This window comes from Sciurus carolinensis, chromosome 13, assembly GCF_902686445.1.
Source record: "Sciurus carolinensis chromosome 13, mSciCar1.2, whole genome shotgun sequence".
NCBI lineage: Eukaryota > Metazoa > Chordata > Mammalia > Rodentia > Sciuridae > Sciurus > Sciurus carolinensis.
In genome coordinates, this window is record NC_062225.1 from 16,492,321 (window position 1) to 16,506,472 (window position 14,152).

At 52.3% G+C, this 14,152-nt stretch overlaps 1 protein-coding gene across 4 annotated transcripts in view; it reads right to left on the minus strand.

Moving 5' to 3' along the window:
* Sh3rf3 (SH3 domain containing ring finger 3) overlaps positions 1 to 14,152 on the minus strand; it is a 347,565-nt gene that overhangs the window by 64,646 nt on the left and 268,767 nt on the right. For all 4 annotated transcript variants that reach the window (XR_007104739.1, XM_047523201.1, XM_047523203.1 and 1 more), the window contains exons 5-6: positions 11,596 to 11,696; positions 1,453 to 1,623 (exon numbers count right to left, since the gene is read on the minus strand). Coding sequence is in view for 3 of the 4 variants with exons in the window: in XM_047523201.1 (XP_047379157.1) it covers positions 1,453 to 1,623; positions 11,596 to 11,696 (272 nt within the window). In the remaining variant the exon portion in view is untranslated. The remainder of the gene's footprint in view (positions 1 to 1,452; positions 1,624 to 11,595; positions 11,697 to 14,152) is intronic.

Here is a 14,152-nt window from a genome sequence, read left to right on the forward strand (position 1 = left end):
CACAGCTGGAGATGGTTGCTAGGACTGGGGCCTGGCAGGCTCTGCACAGTTACGGGCGACCCACAGTGAGCAGTCCTCACAGACAGGTCCCGTAGGACGATGTAGAAGGGCTGTCCATTCTGATCATGTGGCTTGGGAAAGAGGAGGTTTTCTTAGCATCTAGACTTATGACTGGGCTCCCGAAGGACAGGTCAGGGTCAATCGGGTAGGGGGAAGAGGTGGGAAGTCATTCCAGGTTTGCGGGGTACGTAGGGGTTACCCTGGCTGCCAGTGCCCACTCCCTCCCGACTTGAGGAGTTCAGTCAGGGGTCTGTGTCTGCACTGAGTAAGGGACACGGAGGATGAGCAATTAGGGCCAAGACGCTTGGGGGAACCTCGGCACTGACAGGCCAGCACGGGGAGGGGTAGACGCTGAAGGGCCAGGGTGACTCCCTTCTCTAGACTGATGAATTGCATCAGACCAACCTGTGGTCCCTCCAAGCGCTCAAGATTTCAGCCACAGGGCAGCTGCAGGATGGGCGCGCATGGGGATGCCGCAAACTGCAGATAGGTCCCCCGTCCAAGATGGAGTCCTGGCTGCAAGCACTGGGCCAGCTGCCCCACATCCAAGAAGAAGCCCCACGGGGTCCATGGGGAGCTCAGGCTCTAAGCAGCCAGTCCCCCGCTCAGCGGCTGGGCGGAGGGCGGAGGGCTCCTGAAGGCCCCTCTGACTGAGCTGCCTTCTCTCTGCCAGGGCACCTGAGTGGAGCACTTCTCACACACTGTACTCATGCTATACAAATGCACACACACACACACATGCACTCACACTGCTCACACTTGGTCATCCATGCACACCCTGTACGCTACATATGCACACACTGTAGTTACAGTACACACACACACACACACACACAGGCATACACACTGATAATGTGAGCACCTGCTATATACACACATGCACCTGCTAAACACATACACTGCACACATTTGGGTGCACACACCTAATGTAGCACACACGGTGCACATAAACATGCATAAGCACTATAATGGACGCTACTTATACTACACACAGCATACACGTGACACACTAATGTACACAAGCTGCACTCACTATGCATACAATGCATGCAGACAGGGTCCGCACACACAAGTGCACACACATGCACACACATATACACCCTTGAGACCTAGCACTTGGGAGGGTTTCCCATGGGTCTGAGTTGCTATTGTGCTCTTGTCTCCAATTTCTCCTGCTCCCTTTTTTGTCCCCTTGGTAGCCAGGGTTCACTGAGGAAAGCTGAGCAAACCCAGCTCAGATGCTGAAGCTGCAGGGACAGGGCTGAGTGCCCTCGCTGCCTCCAGACGGAGTGTTTCCAGGGGACCCAGCCCACAGGGTGGTCTCCAGCAGCCTCACAGCATTAGGAGAATGTGCACCTTGCTCCCTTCTTGCCCAGGCTGCTGGAGGCTCACCTGGAGACTGGCGTCACGTAGTTCCCAGGGAACACTCCAGAGACCCCGGTCCTCAGCGATGCCCCCTTGAACCAGCCGTCCTGGCACTTCTCAAGCACCCGGTACATCTCCCCCTTGCGCAGCTCCAACTCGTCACTCTTCTGGGGCTTGTAGGCGTAGAGCGCCAGGTACCTGGGCAGAAGACGAGGACAAGGGTCAGTGGATGCCCTTCCAAGGCACAGGGAGCTCCTCCTCAGCTGGACCCAACCTGAGAGAAGCTGAGGTCTGTGCAGCTTGCACAGGGGTCGCACCCCCAGCAGAGTTGTCCTCCCCAAGAGCCTGGGAGGCAGGCAGGGGGACGCCAGGTGTGCTCCTGGTGCCTGTAAGTCCCAGGGGGCCACAGTGCTCTCCTGGCTGGCTGGAGAAGGAGACCCCAGAGCTGTGTGTGGGAGGGGAAGAGGGCAGAGCCCTTCACTGTGCCTGACAGGCAGGAAATCAGCCCAATGAGGCCAAGTGACTCCAAGGCTATGAAGGATGCCTGAGAACTGGATTCTGAGGCCCTCTCTCTGGACTCCGCAATCTTCTATTCTTTACGGTTAGCCTAGAGTCTGATGCTCTGAGCAAGAAAACCTCAGGGAAACCAAGTGGGAGCTAAGTTAGTCTCAGGCCTGGCTTATCCAATCCGAGCTCAGAGTCCTTTTAAAAGGGTGGCCTAGTTAGGGAATTCTTGGTTACATATTTCCTCGTGATATTTGTACCATGGCTGATTATTTGGTTTACCCTTTTCTTTTGAATCTTATTTGCAGATGAGGCTGAACAGACTTAGTGGTTAAAATCTTGACCTGGAGTTTGGATGCTATGCCTGCAAGTCAGCCATGGCCTTGGGGCAAGCCAGTTTTGTGACATCCTGAGGACAATTTGATCCAACCTTGCAGGTGCTTGTAAGGACTACCTAAACTTGCAAAAGTACTCTGCTCTTTTAGGTTTTGGGTTTGGGACCGATGGAGCAAATTGTATCCAATAATTATTTGCTTATAGGGTTCACCTAGGAAAGTGGGGGGGGGGGCTCAGTTCAATAAGAGATGAAAAATAAATTTTAAATAAGAGTCATCTCCTGGATCTTGCTCCCAGATGGGCTGCTTGGTGGGCATGCTGACCCCATCCAGTGACTGTGGGTTCCTAGTGACTTGGGCAGGGCTCACAGACCCCCCACAGCAGCCTCCTGTCTCTGGAAGGTGCAGTCATAGGAGGTGAAAACAGACATGAGGCACAGCCACTTAGGTTCAAGAATGAGGCCCTGAGGAATATGCTAGAACAGGAGAGTCCCATCAAGACTCAACATTTCTTGGTCTTCAAGTAAAATCTGCCATCCCTCTCTAACATCTGAATCCTTCGCAGAAATACTTCTGCTTTCACCCAGTGAGGGTGCTTATTTCTTTTATTTATAGTGCCTTCCCTTAGGGACACTCCTTGGGATGAAACATGGTTTGCATGTTGTTCTTTCCTAGTTCGAAAAGATGAACGCTGACAATCAGGATCGCTCTGACTTCCCGAGGATAAAGAGCCATCGGGAGAGGGCCCCTTCCTCCCCTGTCGGGTCTGTAGAGTCACATCGTCAGTGCTATGCCCAGGTGACAGAGAGAGAAAAACCAGGCTGTCACCCTTCTCTCTCATGGTCACAGAGGAAATACTACAAACAGAAAAGTCACGTGAGGGCTGAATTGACACAGCCAAACCTGTGTGCCTCACACGGGGCTGGGGAGTGGGTGAACCCACAGAGCCGGGCAGAGGAGGATGAAGGGAACAGAGATGGCTGGGATGGTGGGAACCCTAAAAATGGTACACGATGTTGTGTGCCTGTTCTCAGGGAAATGTAATAGAAGCATAAAGCCTGCTTAGGTTTGTCTCATTGGTCCCTCTGTGATGTCACAACAACGTGACTGTGGCTACCAGCAGGCTGCCAAGCCAGGTGATGGCTCCGAGGCACGCATGGGTCAAAGTGTGGCTCAGACCTCACCAGGTAACTGTGTGTCTGTCCACGGTCACGGTGGAGGGACTCCACCCTGACTTTGTTCCTGAAGCAGCCTGGGGGTTCCACCTGCTGCCTGCTGGGAGCAGGGCCCAGAATACCCTCCACGACCTGTTACACAAGGCTTGGGACCCACTTCAGTTCTTCTCTCTCCTCGTGCTGTGCAGGACCCAGTAGGCACAGAGCTGAGCTGGGGCCTGGGGCTTGTCCCCTGCCAGAGACCAGGATCCATGGGCTCCAGGCTGCAGCCAAGTCCCTGTCCCCCAAGTTGCTGATGGCTGTTGGACACACCTGTGGAAAGCATGGGCCACCAGGGCCACCCTCCCTGTCCTGAGCAGTACTCTGCAGGTGTCCCATCTGGGTAGGCTCCTATGTAACTGTGCAGCATCCTGCATGTGTGGCCTTGGGTCACAGAACAGTAAGGGAAGGAGGGTCTCAGGAGAACCCAGTTCACAGAGTACAACCGCAGGGCAGTAGCTCCTGCCAGGGCCCTTGGGACGTTTCTCTGGCACTTCGCTTTACAAAGGAAGCTTTCCCAAATGGCTCTTTCCATGTGCAGAGGCTCTGAGGCAAGGCAGCCTCCTGAATGAGGGTGTGAGGGTTCAGATTCTCCTTTCCTCCTAGCTGAGTACAGTGGCTTGGTCTTGTAATCCCAGAGACTCATGAGGCTGAGGCAGGAGGAAGGCAAGTTCAAAGCCAGCCTCAGCAACTTAGTGAGGCCCTAAGCAACTTAACAAGACCCTATCTGTCTCAAAATAAAAAGGGCTAGGGATGTGGCTCAGTGGTTAAGCAGTCCTGGGATTCAATCCCTGCCACCAAAAAATAAATAAAACAAATTCTTTCTTCCTCTTTTATCTTCCAACCTTCTTGCATACCTGTGGGTGTCTGAGGGATTCTGAGCAACTGTGTTCTCTTGGGGCAGAGAACTCTTGCTAGCAGGATCCCAGCATGGGGTGGCCACCTGCTGACCTGGTTCCTGTTTATCTCTCCAAAGGGTGCAGGTGCAAAGATCTGGCTCAAAAGGGTCTGGAGGAAGAGGACCAGCAAATTCTGCTTAGGCAGGCATTACGCTCAAAGTGTTCCCTGAATACATGGAACAGGCTCCTGCCTCAGGACCTCTGTACTTAACTCTCTATCTGCAGGTCTCCTCTCTTGCCTCCTATATTGTATGCTCTATGAGAGTGGGGTTTTTATCTGATGGTTCAATGCTCTCTCCTCAGTATCAGGCACATTACATGGTAGATTCTCAATAAATACTTGTTGAGAGAAAAATAAAACAGGGGCCCAGGCTTTGCAACTAAGTGCAAGAGTACTGTGTGTGCATGCGCGTGTAGTGTTGGTGATGGGAATGTGCATATGTGTGCAAATGCAGAGCTACAAAGGAGACTTGGTCTGAACCTTGCTGTTATTTTCCAGAGCAGAAGGGAGCCGCCCCCACTCATCTGCCAAGTAAGGAACGGCCCAGAAAGAGGGCAGGGCCTAGCCACCTGGGAGGCTGGAAGGCACCTGCCCACACCTGGGCTCAGTGAGCTGCATCAATTGGCACCCAACTTCCTCAGCTGGGAATTCACACTCCAGAGTTAAGGCAGCAAGTGTTGGCAGCTGTGGTAAATACTCCACAAGCCATTTGAACTGTTTGACAGTCACGTTTGTGATCCCGGAACAGCCATCAAATAACGGAAGGTTAATTACCATTGGGGAACGAACTGATGATCTTTTCCTCAGTATTTTAAGGTCCCTATGTCATTAATGGGACAAGGACTTTATGATTACATTTTAGCATAAAAGGGGAGTTTCCATCCTTCCCCACTAAAATAAAAATGAAAATTCTTTATATCGGAGGGTACACGGCACCTTCAGACCTTTAAACCAGAAAAGAATTTCTTCAAAATTCCATTTTTATTTTAAATAAACACAGACATGGTTCTTAATGAAAAGGAAGGGAAATGGAAAATAATGATAAACTTGACTGAGCATCCACCCACTGCCAGATTTGTCTACCATGTACCAACCGTGGTGGGCACACCTTGATGGAGCGGGGACACCAGCTGTATCCCTCCCCTCTGAATCTGCTGAGAGATGTGTCCTTTGGGTTTGCATAAAGATAGGCTGGGGTGCTATGGAACATTAAGCCTCTTTGCCCAGGATGGCCAGCTTGGTAGCAGGAGGGAGTCTGGGGTATTTAGGAGATGTCAGTGATACAGACAGCCCTGGGGTGCTAACGCCCAGCGCGGAGCCAGGTCTTTTCCAGGTACCATCACCCGAGGGCTAACGTGCCCCTTTCTTCTCAAAGCACTGTCGCCAGCAGACTTTCCCTGAGGCCTTATTTAAAAGGTGTCAGCCACATAGAGCTGCGTGGGCCACCAAGTGAGGCAGGGCAAGAGAAGGACAGGACCTGATGTCTGCGTTCCACACATGGACCCTGAGGTTTCACATTGAGGAAACTGAGGCTCAGGAAGATGGAGAATCCATCCACGTGTCCACATGGTCAGAGGCAGAACCAGGTGTGCAGCTCGGAAGCTGTCAGCATGGCCCAGGGACATGGCTGGCCGTAGCCTCCCTCTGAGAACAGGCTGCCACACGGGGAGGTCTGCACCAATTTGCACCAGGGCACCAAAGTCCTTGGTCTTTTCGTCTTTATTTTAAATCATTTCTGTCAGATGAGTAATCCTTCTGGTCTCACGATTTCAATTCAGCCTCTAGGTGTACGTTGCTAGGGAAACCAGAATGTAAATAAGCCTGATTTCACCTTAAAAAAATCTCTCCTCCTCCTCCACTTTTCCCCTTTGGGTGCCTCAGTGGTGAAACCAAAAGCAGATGGATCTGCCGGGTGGCTTTCCTGTGCGTGGCATCTGCGTATCTGGCATGCGGCTCCTCCGGGGTGGGGCACTGGCCCGAGTGGGGAATGTGTCACGCTGCATCTGCTTTCCCTTCTGAGTGACTCAAGAGAATGCATCCGGCAGGCCACACTGCAAGAGTGGATTGTACCCTGAGAAGGCCCAGGCCTCTGCCCACCTGCTGCCGTCAGTCCCTGGGGACCTCGGCCGCCTGCCTCCTGCACTGCTTGTTTCCTCATTCCGAGTGGCAGCCGCAGAGGTACCACTTCTTATTTACCTTTCCCACTGATGTCCCTCAGCTCCCCTGCCCTGCCTGTGTGGGCGCTCCTTGACTGAGCTGGACAATATGCTCGGAGCTCAGTCTGCTGAGCGGGTCCCCACGGGCCGTGCCCAGGCCCAGCGGAATGCGGAAGAGGAAGGTGTGCCTGTGGGTGGCCTTGTTCCCACTCTCCTGTCTCCCACTTTCCACTCACTACAGAAGAGCCTGGAAGCTCAGCCCACGCCTCCCCAGAGAGCTCGCGTGGTCTCCCTGACACATCCAGACCAGCCGGTCTGCCCACATGCTCAGTCTCACCTCTGCAGACTCTCACCTGGGTGGGGCTCTTGCTCTGTACACGTATAGGGTTTTTTGAGCCATTTTCGTGTAGGGTTTTGAGCCATTTTGAAAAAGGCTCCTCTTGCAAGCAGGTGGCTGAGGACAAGACACCTCTCCTGTCACCCTGTGGGTGCCCCGCTGGGCCGATAGTCAGGGGTTAGGTGTCAGCCTGGGCCCCTGGGCCTGGAGCCTTGGGGTGGTGCCTAGGCCAGATGGGCTGGCAGCTGTGGTGGCTCCGTGTGGCATCATGCATTGTCTGTGTCCACGTCCTTTGTCACCCATGTTACTGCTTCATAGGTCAGATCTTCCCTGGCTGTAACTGCCTGCGGAGTGTCCACTCCCCACGGCTGGAGTGAACCACTGCATCTTAGTGCCTTCGCGATTCCACACCCATCCTCCTCTCCACGGTGGCTTGCGCACATTTCTCCTAAAATGAGAGAGCTTCCCAGTTCCTCCTGGAGGACTCTCTCCAGGTCGTCCCTGCTCCTTCCTCTTCCTGCCTGCGCAGGGCCCCAGCTCTGCCCTGGGGAACGGGGCCGTCAGTTCTCAGGCTCTTCCCCTTGCTCACACTCCACCGCTGCTTCTTAATACTCCAAGGGTGGGAGCCCCCCGTGCTCGGAAGGGCTGACCTGGAGGCTGTGTGCCGGCGGCTGGCCTCCAGACGCTTCCAGGGCCGTGTCCTGGGCCTCGCTGCTGCACGCGGCGGCCCCAGCCTGAACAGAGGCACTTCACAGGTCCGGCTGCACTGAACCCACACCGATCCACTCCACGGCGGCACACAGCTCGTCTGCTTCACAGGTTCGTGATGAAAGAAGCCCCTTCTCGATCTGGGCCTGGTTTGGTCACCAGTCCTCACTAGGCATTCAAGAATGTGGGGTCTGCATTGGTAGCCTTTGACCACCAGGATAGATGGCAGTGGGGTCGTGAGGAGGGCCAGCCTGCGAGGTGGCCCCAGCTCACCTGACCAGTGTTGACCACAGAGTCAAGGACCCAGTCTCCACCCCAGCACTGCCGGCTGCTGCTTCTCTTGGTCCTCCCTTTCCTGGTCTGCAGGCCAGCTCCTCCCTCTGCAACTCCAGTCCTTGACCTCCTTGGTGGCATCTGGGGAGCTAGCTGCTGTAGGCAGTGCTTGGTTTTCCTGGCAGGTGACTGGAAGTTCCTTCTGGCATGGTAAGCTGGTGGCCAGTCCCAGAGAATGGCTCCAACATCCGGGCGTTAGGGTTGCCTCAGTGCACAGGGACAGGAGCCAGCGCTGAGGAAGGCTGGGATCCTCCCTGAGGGCAGGCCATGTGCCAGACCTGGTCTGTCATCGGAGGCCTATGCTGTTCCTTCTGCTCCAGCACCTGATGACCCACATCCATCACCTGAGACTCCTCACACTGCTGGGTGTGCTTGACGGGACATGGTGGTAGCCCTGCCGCTCTCTTCCCCACCCCTGTCTGTGCTGCTCAGCCATGGGGGGATGCCTCTGCTCTCTCCCTAACTCCTTGTCCTTCATGATGGGCTCTAAGATGCCTATGGAGAAGTGGAGGGAATCGAATCCTCCAGCACCAGAGATGCCCCACTCACAAGCGTCCTTGTCAACGTCGGACCTTCAGAGGGATCATCTCTGACCTTCAGTGGGGCTCACATATCTAGCCTCCGGGAATCACAGCAGGTCGAGCAGAAAAGCCCAAGAGTCTGAAAGAATTACCAGCACAACACAGTGGAAAGGGAGGGCATGGTGGGTCAGTCAAGAGGAGTGGGCCTCCAGGTACTGGGTGGGCATATTCAGTTCCCCTTTCCATTTGTCAGGGCAGTGGAACCCTCAGGAAATCAATGACATGGAAATCTTTTATGAGCTAGAAGAAGGGGCTAAGGGCAATATCCTGCCACCAACCAAAAGGCCTGGGAAACCAGTCCTCTTCATTATCAGGGCTTGGGTTTCAAGGCACATGATTTGGCTGTAGAGGTCAAAGTCATGCAGTAATGAGGATCATAAATGAGGGTCCCCTGGAGTTATTGTGTTACTGGTCCCTATGGTAGCCCCACCTGGACCCTCACCTGGAGTCCCAAGGCCATCAGCCCTGCAGACTCCCCTGCACACTGCTGAACATGAGCCCAACACGAGCTCAGCTCATGTTTGAGTCCAGACTTTTGAATGTGACTTACAGATTCTGTTTCGGGAAGAAGGGTCAGATAAGGATCAATCATGCCCCTGTGCCAGGTATCTGCTGTCTGTACTCATGGGACCACTAGATTCTTGGAACTAAAGAAGATGGGCAAGTAAGTGATCAGGCTAGTCTGACTTGGCAAACTGACAAGGTCAATCTAATCTTTTGCTCCCCAGGAAAAACACCAAAATGTGCTTTCAATTGCTCATGTTTACACAATGGACCACACATATTGCTGCAATGTGTGGGATATTTCCAAGCCTGTGCCTGCTACTCACACAGACAGCCAAGCAGCACACACTGGGCTCACCGTGGCCAGTCACAAGGTCACGCCCACCATGATTCATTTGCTGTTTAGATGACCACCATGTGACCTTCCTATCCAAATCCTTGGTATCCTGAGAAAAACATTATCTAACACAAATCTCCCTTCCTGTTACCCAGACAGAAGTCTGGCTAGAGACAGCCACAGTCTGAGGGTGAGACAAGGTGGGAGAGAAGGGGACTGGAGGAATGTCCCCATGGCAGAGGCAGCCGGGAGGAAGAGGACACTTCATGCTCTGCAGCAAAGTGAACAGGCACCCAGAACACAGTGTGTCCATGGCCGATGCCTCCAGAGGCATCCAGAATGTTCACAACTCAGGTCTCAAAGACGATGCAGCTTTCTCTGATGACTGACCTGACGTGAGAGTGGGGATCTTCTGTACCCAGGAAGGGCCTGTCTGGCTCTTGGGGGACAATAGGCATTCAGCTAGTAGTGGGGACTCAAAATTAAGTCTCGTCACCCTGGCCAGACCCCACCTTGTTCTGGGAACAAGGTCTGTGGACCTATGGACGTAGGTCTTCCTCGGACACGGCATCCTGCATCCAGTTCTTCAAGAGGAGCCAGCCTATCATCCCGGCTTCCCTAAGAGAAGCCCAGTGCCTGGTTGGTGTGAAACTGCATAAGTGGATCTGGAAGCAAGATCAGAAAACACTACGGCCGTCCCCCAGTATCTAAGGGGATTTGTTTCTAGGAGCCCCAAGGATGCCATAATTCTCCTTAATCAGCAAATCTTCAAGTCCCTTATACAGAATGGTGCTGTATTTGCATATACAACCTACACACATCCTCCTGTAGACTCTAAATCATTTCTGTAGAATTACATTAATGAATACAATGCCTACACATCACTTCAAAATACACCTGGATTCAGGTAGTCCTTGGTACATGGAAAATTCAAATACTGCCTCTGGGAAATTTCTGGAATTTTCTTCCTTTCCCTTTCCTCAGTGCCAAGGATGGAATCCGGGACTTTGCACATGCTAGGCAAGCACTCTACCACTGAACTACATCCTCGGCCAGCTCAAAAACTTTGATCCCGGGCTGGGGAGATAGCTCAGTCGGTAGAGTGCTTGCTTTGCAAGCACAAGTCCCTGAGTTCGATCCTCAGCACCACAAAAAAAAAAAAAAAAAAAAAAAAAAAAACTTTGATCCCTGGTTTGGATGAATCCAAGGATGGCTGAAACCACAGATGTGGTGGGGTTGACTGTGTCTTCAGTCCAGTGTTGGTGAAAACTTGAATTTTAACCTAAAGACGTCTGGAATGTGGCTAACTCTCTGTTCCCCTTGGGAAGCTAGGTGAAAACCGGATAAACGTCAAAGTTCTTTGATTTAGTCGGTTGACAGCAGGCAGGGCAAGCAAAGGGAGGGTACTCTGGCCCTTTCCTAGCCACCACTGGACAAAGGCTGACATGTCAACCTGGCCTAACCAGCTCGGTGAACGTGTACCAGGACGGTCAAGCTACTTCTAGGAAACCTTTCAAGACTGGCACGTTGCTTTCCCCAAAGCCATTTTTTTCCCTTTCTAAAATACATTCCATTCTGTAACCACATAGGTTCTGAATGTCCCTCTGACCTCTCCCAGATGGCTGGAACTTTCTGCCCTTGCCATTTTGTTTGCCAAATACACTCCACCTGAAAACTCCACTCAGGAGACTGAGCTCATTGGCGAATGAAAGAGCAGAAGGCTGTCTGACTCTTCAGAACCCGACTTAGATGGGGAATTTTTAAACTGCACTATAGAAAGCTGTAATTTAACAGAGCAGATTTTCTAAACAAGATAAGTGTCTCACTTCCTAGCAGTGATTCATTGGGTTATATTTGGGGCTGGTGTGCAGCTGGCCCACACTAGGATGGCACTTAGGGTGGATAAATACTCACTACGTCTGAGTAGTCAGTAACTAGCTGCTGCTCCGAGCTCTCGAGGCCACTGGCCTCCCTCCCTGAGGCTGGCCTCAGATCCTGAGGCCTGCTCATGCGGTGGCTGCTCCTTTCCTGATTGACCAGAACCAGTGTGGCCACATATTTTGAATATAAACTCTGCTTCTTATAACTGTCCTTGGGACAATGACATTAAAATACCCTGCTAGACATTTGTTCCCCAGACTTTCCTTTGGGCAACATTATCAGATGCACGCCATTGGAAAACCCGATAGAGACTACACGTGTCAGGGCTAGCGTGCAGAGGGACCCGAGGACGCGAGGGTGGGGGCTCAGGGGCAGCTCACACGTTGAGTGGCAGTTGGACTTTGGGAGATGTGCCCTGCTCTCCAGCCACGGCAGCAGCTCGCGGGATGGCCGTTGGGATGGGTCCAGCTGAGGAAGAGTCCTGAAAACAGACAAGAGGGGACATGAGTGAGGAGAGGGGAGACTCCAGCCAAGGGAGAACTCCGGTCAGGCTGGCGTGGGCGGCCAGGTGCCTGACCCTCTCTCCTCCCAAACTCGCAGGCTGTGCTCACCTGGGCTGTTAACAATGCTGTTTCCCCACGGGAGAGAGTGTGGTAGCCTGGCACACCTGTGCCAAGGCATCTTCCGAAGAGCCTCTTCTGAGCACCACACCATGGTCAACACGGGAGAAGGCTCTTCAGGAAGCCTGGCTGTATTCTTTTCTGTTTGTTTGTTTGTTTTTTACTATTATAAGTTTTTATTTGTTGTTTTTAGATATACATGACAGTGGAGTCTATTTCGACATATTATACATACATGGAATATAATTTCCCATTCTTGTGGTTGAACATGATGTGAAGTTTCACTGGTCATGTATTTGTATATGAACATAGGAAAGTGATGTCCAGTTCATTCTACTGTCTTTCCTATTCCCATCTCCCTTTCTTCCCTTTCATTCCCCTTTGTCTAATCCATGAACTTCTTTTCTTCTCTTCCCAACCCCACCCCTTATTGTGTGTCAGCATCCGCATGTCACAGAGAACATTTGGTCTTTTGTTGTTGTTGTTGTTGTTGTTTTATTTGGATTTCACTTAGCATGATAGTCTCCAGTTCCATTTTAATGGCAAATACCATAATTTCATTCTTCTTTATGGCTGAGTAATATTCCATTGTGTATATATACCACAGTTTCTTTATCCATTTATCTACTGAAAGGCACCTAGGTTGGTTCGCATAGCTTAGTTATTGTGGATTGAGCTGCTATGAACACTGATGTGGCTGCCTCACTCAGTATGCTGATTTTAAGTCCTTTGGATATATACTGTGGAGTGGGATAACTAGATCCTGGCTTTATTCTTAGAACTTGAATTAATTATTCTCATATCTGTTAAATAAAATTCAGACAAAACCTTTCATACTGCAAAACATGAGCTTATTTTAAAATGGCATTGTGGGAAGCTGAAGATCAACCTCTAAAAGAAAGTCACTCTTTGTTAGTGGACAGTGGCAGGTTGCAGGGTGACCATTGTTTACAGAGCATAGCACCTGCTCCCAAGACCCTGTAGGACTCAAGTCTGCAAGGGTTCCTTACGCAGGACATACACTAAGGAATGGTCTAGTTCAAGGTGGCACTTCTAGGCGTCAGGTGTGTGCTGTGTCCTGTGGTGTTAAGAGTGGCATGAGGAACCTGGGTGCAAGGAAATTCCTGCCTGGAGAATCTCCGGACTCAGCACATGAGGGTCTGTGTTGTCATCCAGACCCTTCACTACCTAGCTTATCTGTCCTGCTCCCATCCTCCATGGGACAGCTGTCTCGTTCTCCTGTTCAAAAGTATCAGGAGGCAGAGTGGGTTTGATTGTGCCTCCACTCAAAAGACAGGTCCAGGTCCTCACCTGCCACCTGTGGACATGACCTAATTTGGAATTCGACGGGGTAAGAATACTGAGAACAGAGAATCTTTGATTAGGGTGGGCCCCCGAATTCAACGACCAGTGTCCTAATATGACCCAGAAAGAGAGAACAGAGACAGAGAGGAAGGAAAGCCACAGGGCCATGAAGACAGAGTCAAGGAAGGCCAAAGATTCCCGGCAGCCTCTAGAAGCCAGGAGAGAGGCATGGAATAGATTCCTCCTCCACCTCTGGTAGGAAGCAACTCTGCTGCCAGCTTCATTTTGGACTTCTGGCCTTCAGAACGGTGAGAGAGCAATTTTCTGTTATTTGGAGTCACCTAGTTTATGGAAGCCCCAGGAAGCAATGTAGAGGGGGATGTCAGGGTGCCGGGGGCGAGGGGATCCCTCTCCAACATGAGGCAGCCAGCTTCTGCTCCCTTCTAGGGCCCCAGAATGCCAACAGACACCAGAGCCATGTCTGTGGCCAGACTGTGGCACCTTGGCAGAAAGTAGGTGGGGTCTGGGAGTTGCCCACATGTGTCTCTGGTTGTGTATCCCCAGGTGGGCAGAGGTCACTAGAAGCAGAGGTCACAGAGATGAGAGGCGGGCCACCTGGAAAGCTCCCTGCACCTGGCTGGCCCACCCCCACTTCTTAGCTGAGGGAGGGACCAGGGAGGTGCTTCTCACAGACTCTGATGAATTCTGACCTTGCTCAGCTGATGGGCTCCATGGCTGCAGGCCACTCCCTCCTGACCAGGGACTGTGGGCAGTGCCTGCAGCCACAGCACACATGCCCTCTCCACCAAGTCAGAAACCATTTCTCCTTCCCACTGGAACAGCAGAGAGCCAGGCAGTGAGACCACGCCACTGAGAGATGCAGCTTCCTCGCCTCTCCAAGGACCTGTCTTCCCGCTCCGACACGTGGGAGGCCGCCCATTGGGCAAGAGCACTGGGCAAGAGCAGCCCCCGCCCAGATCTCCCATCGAGCCACTGGCTCAGACCTTACGCA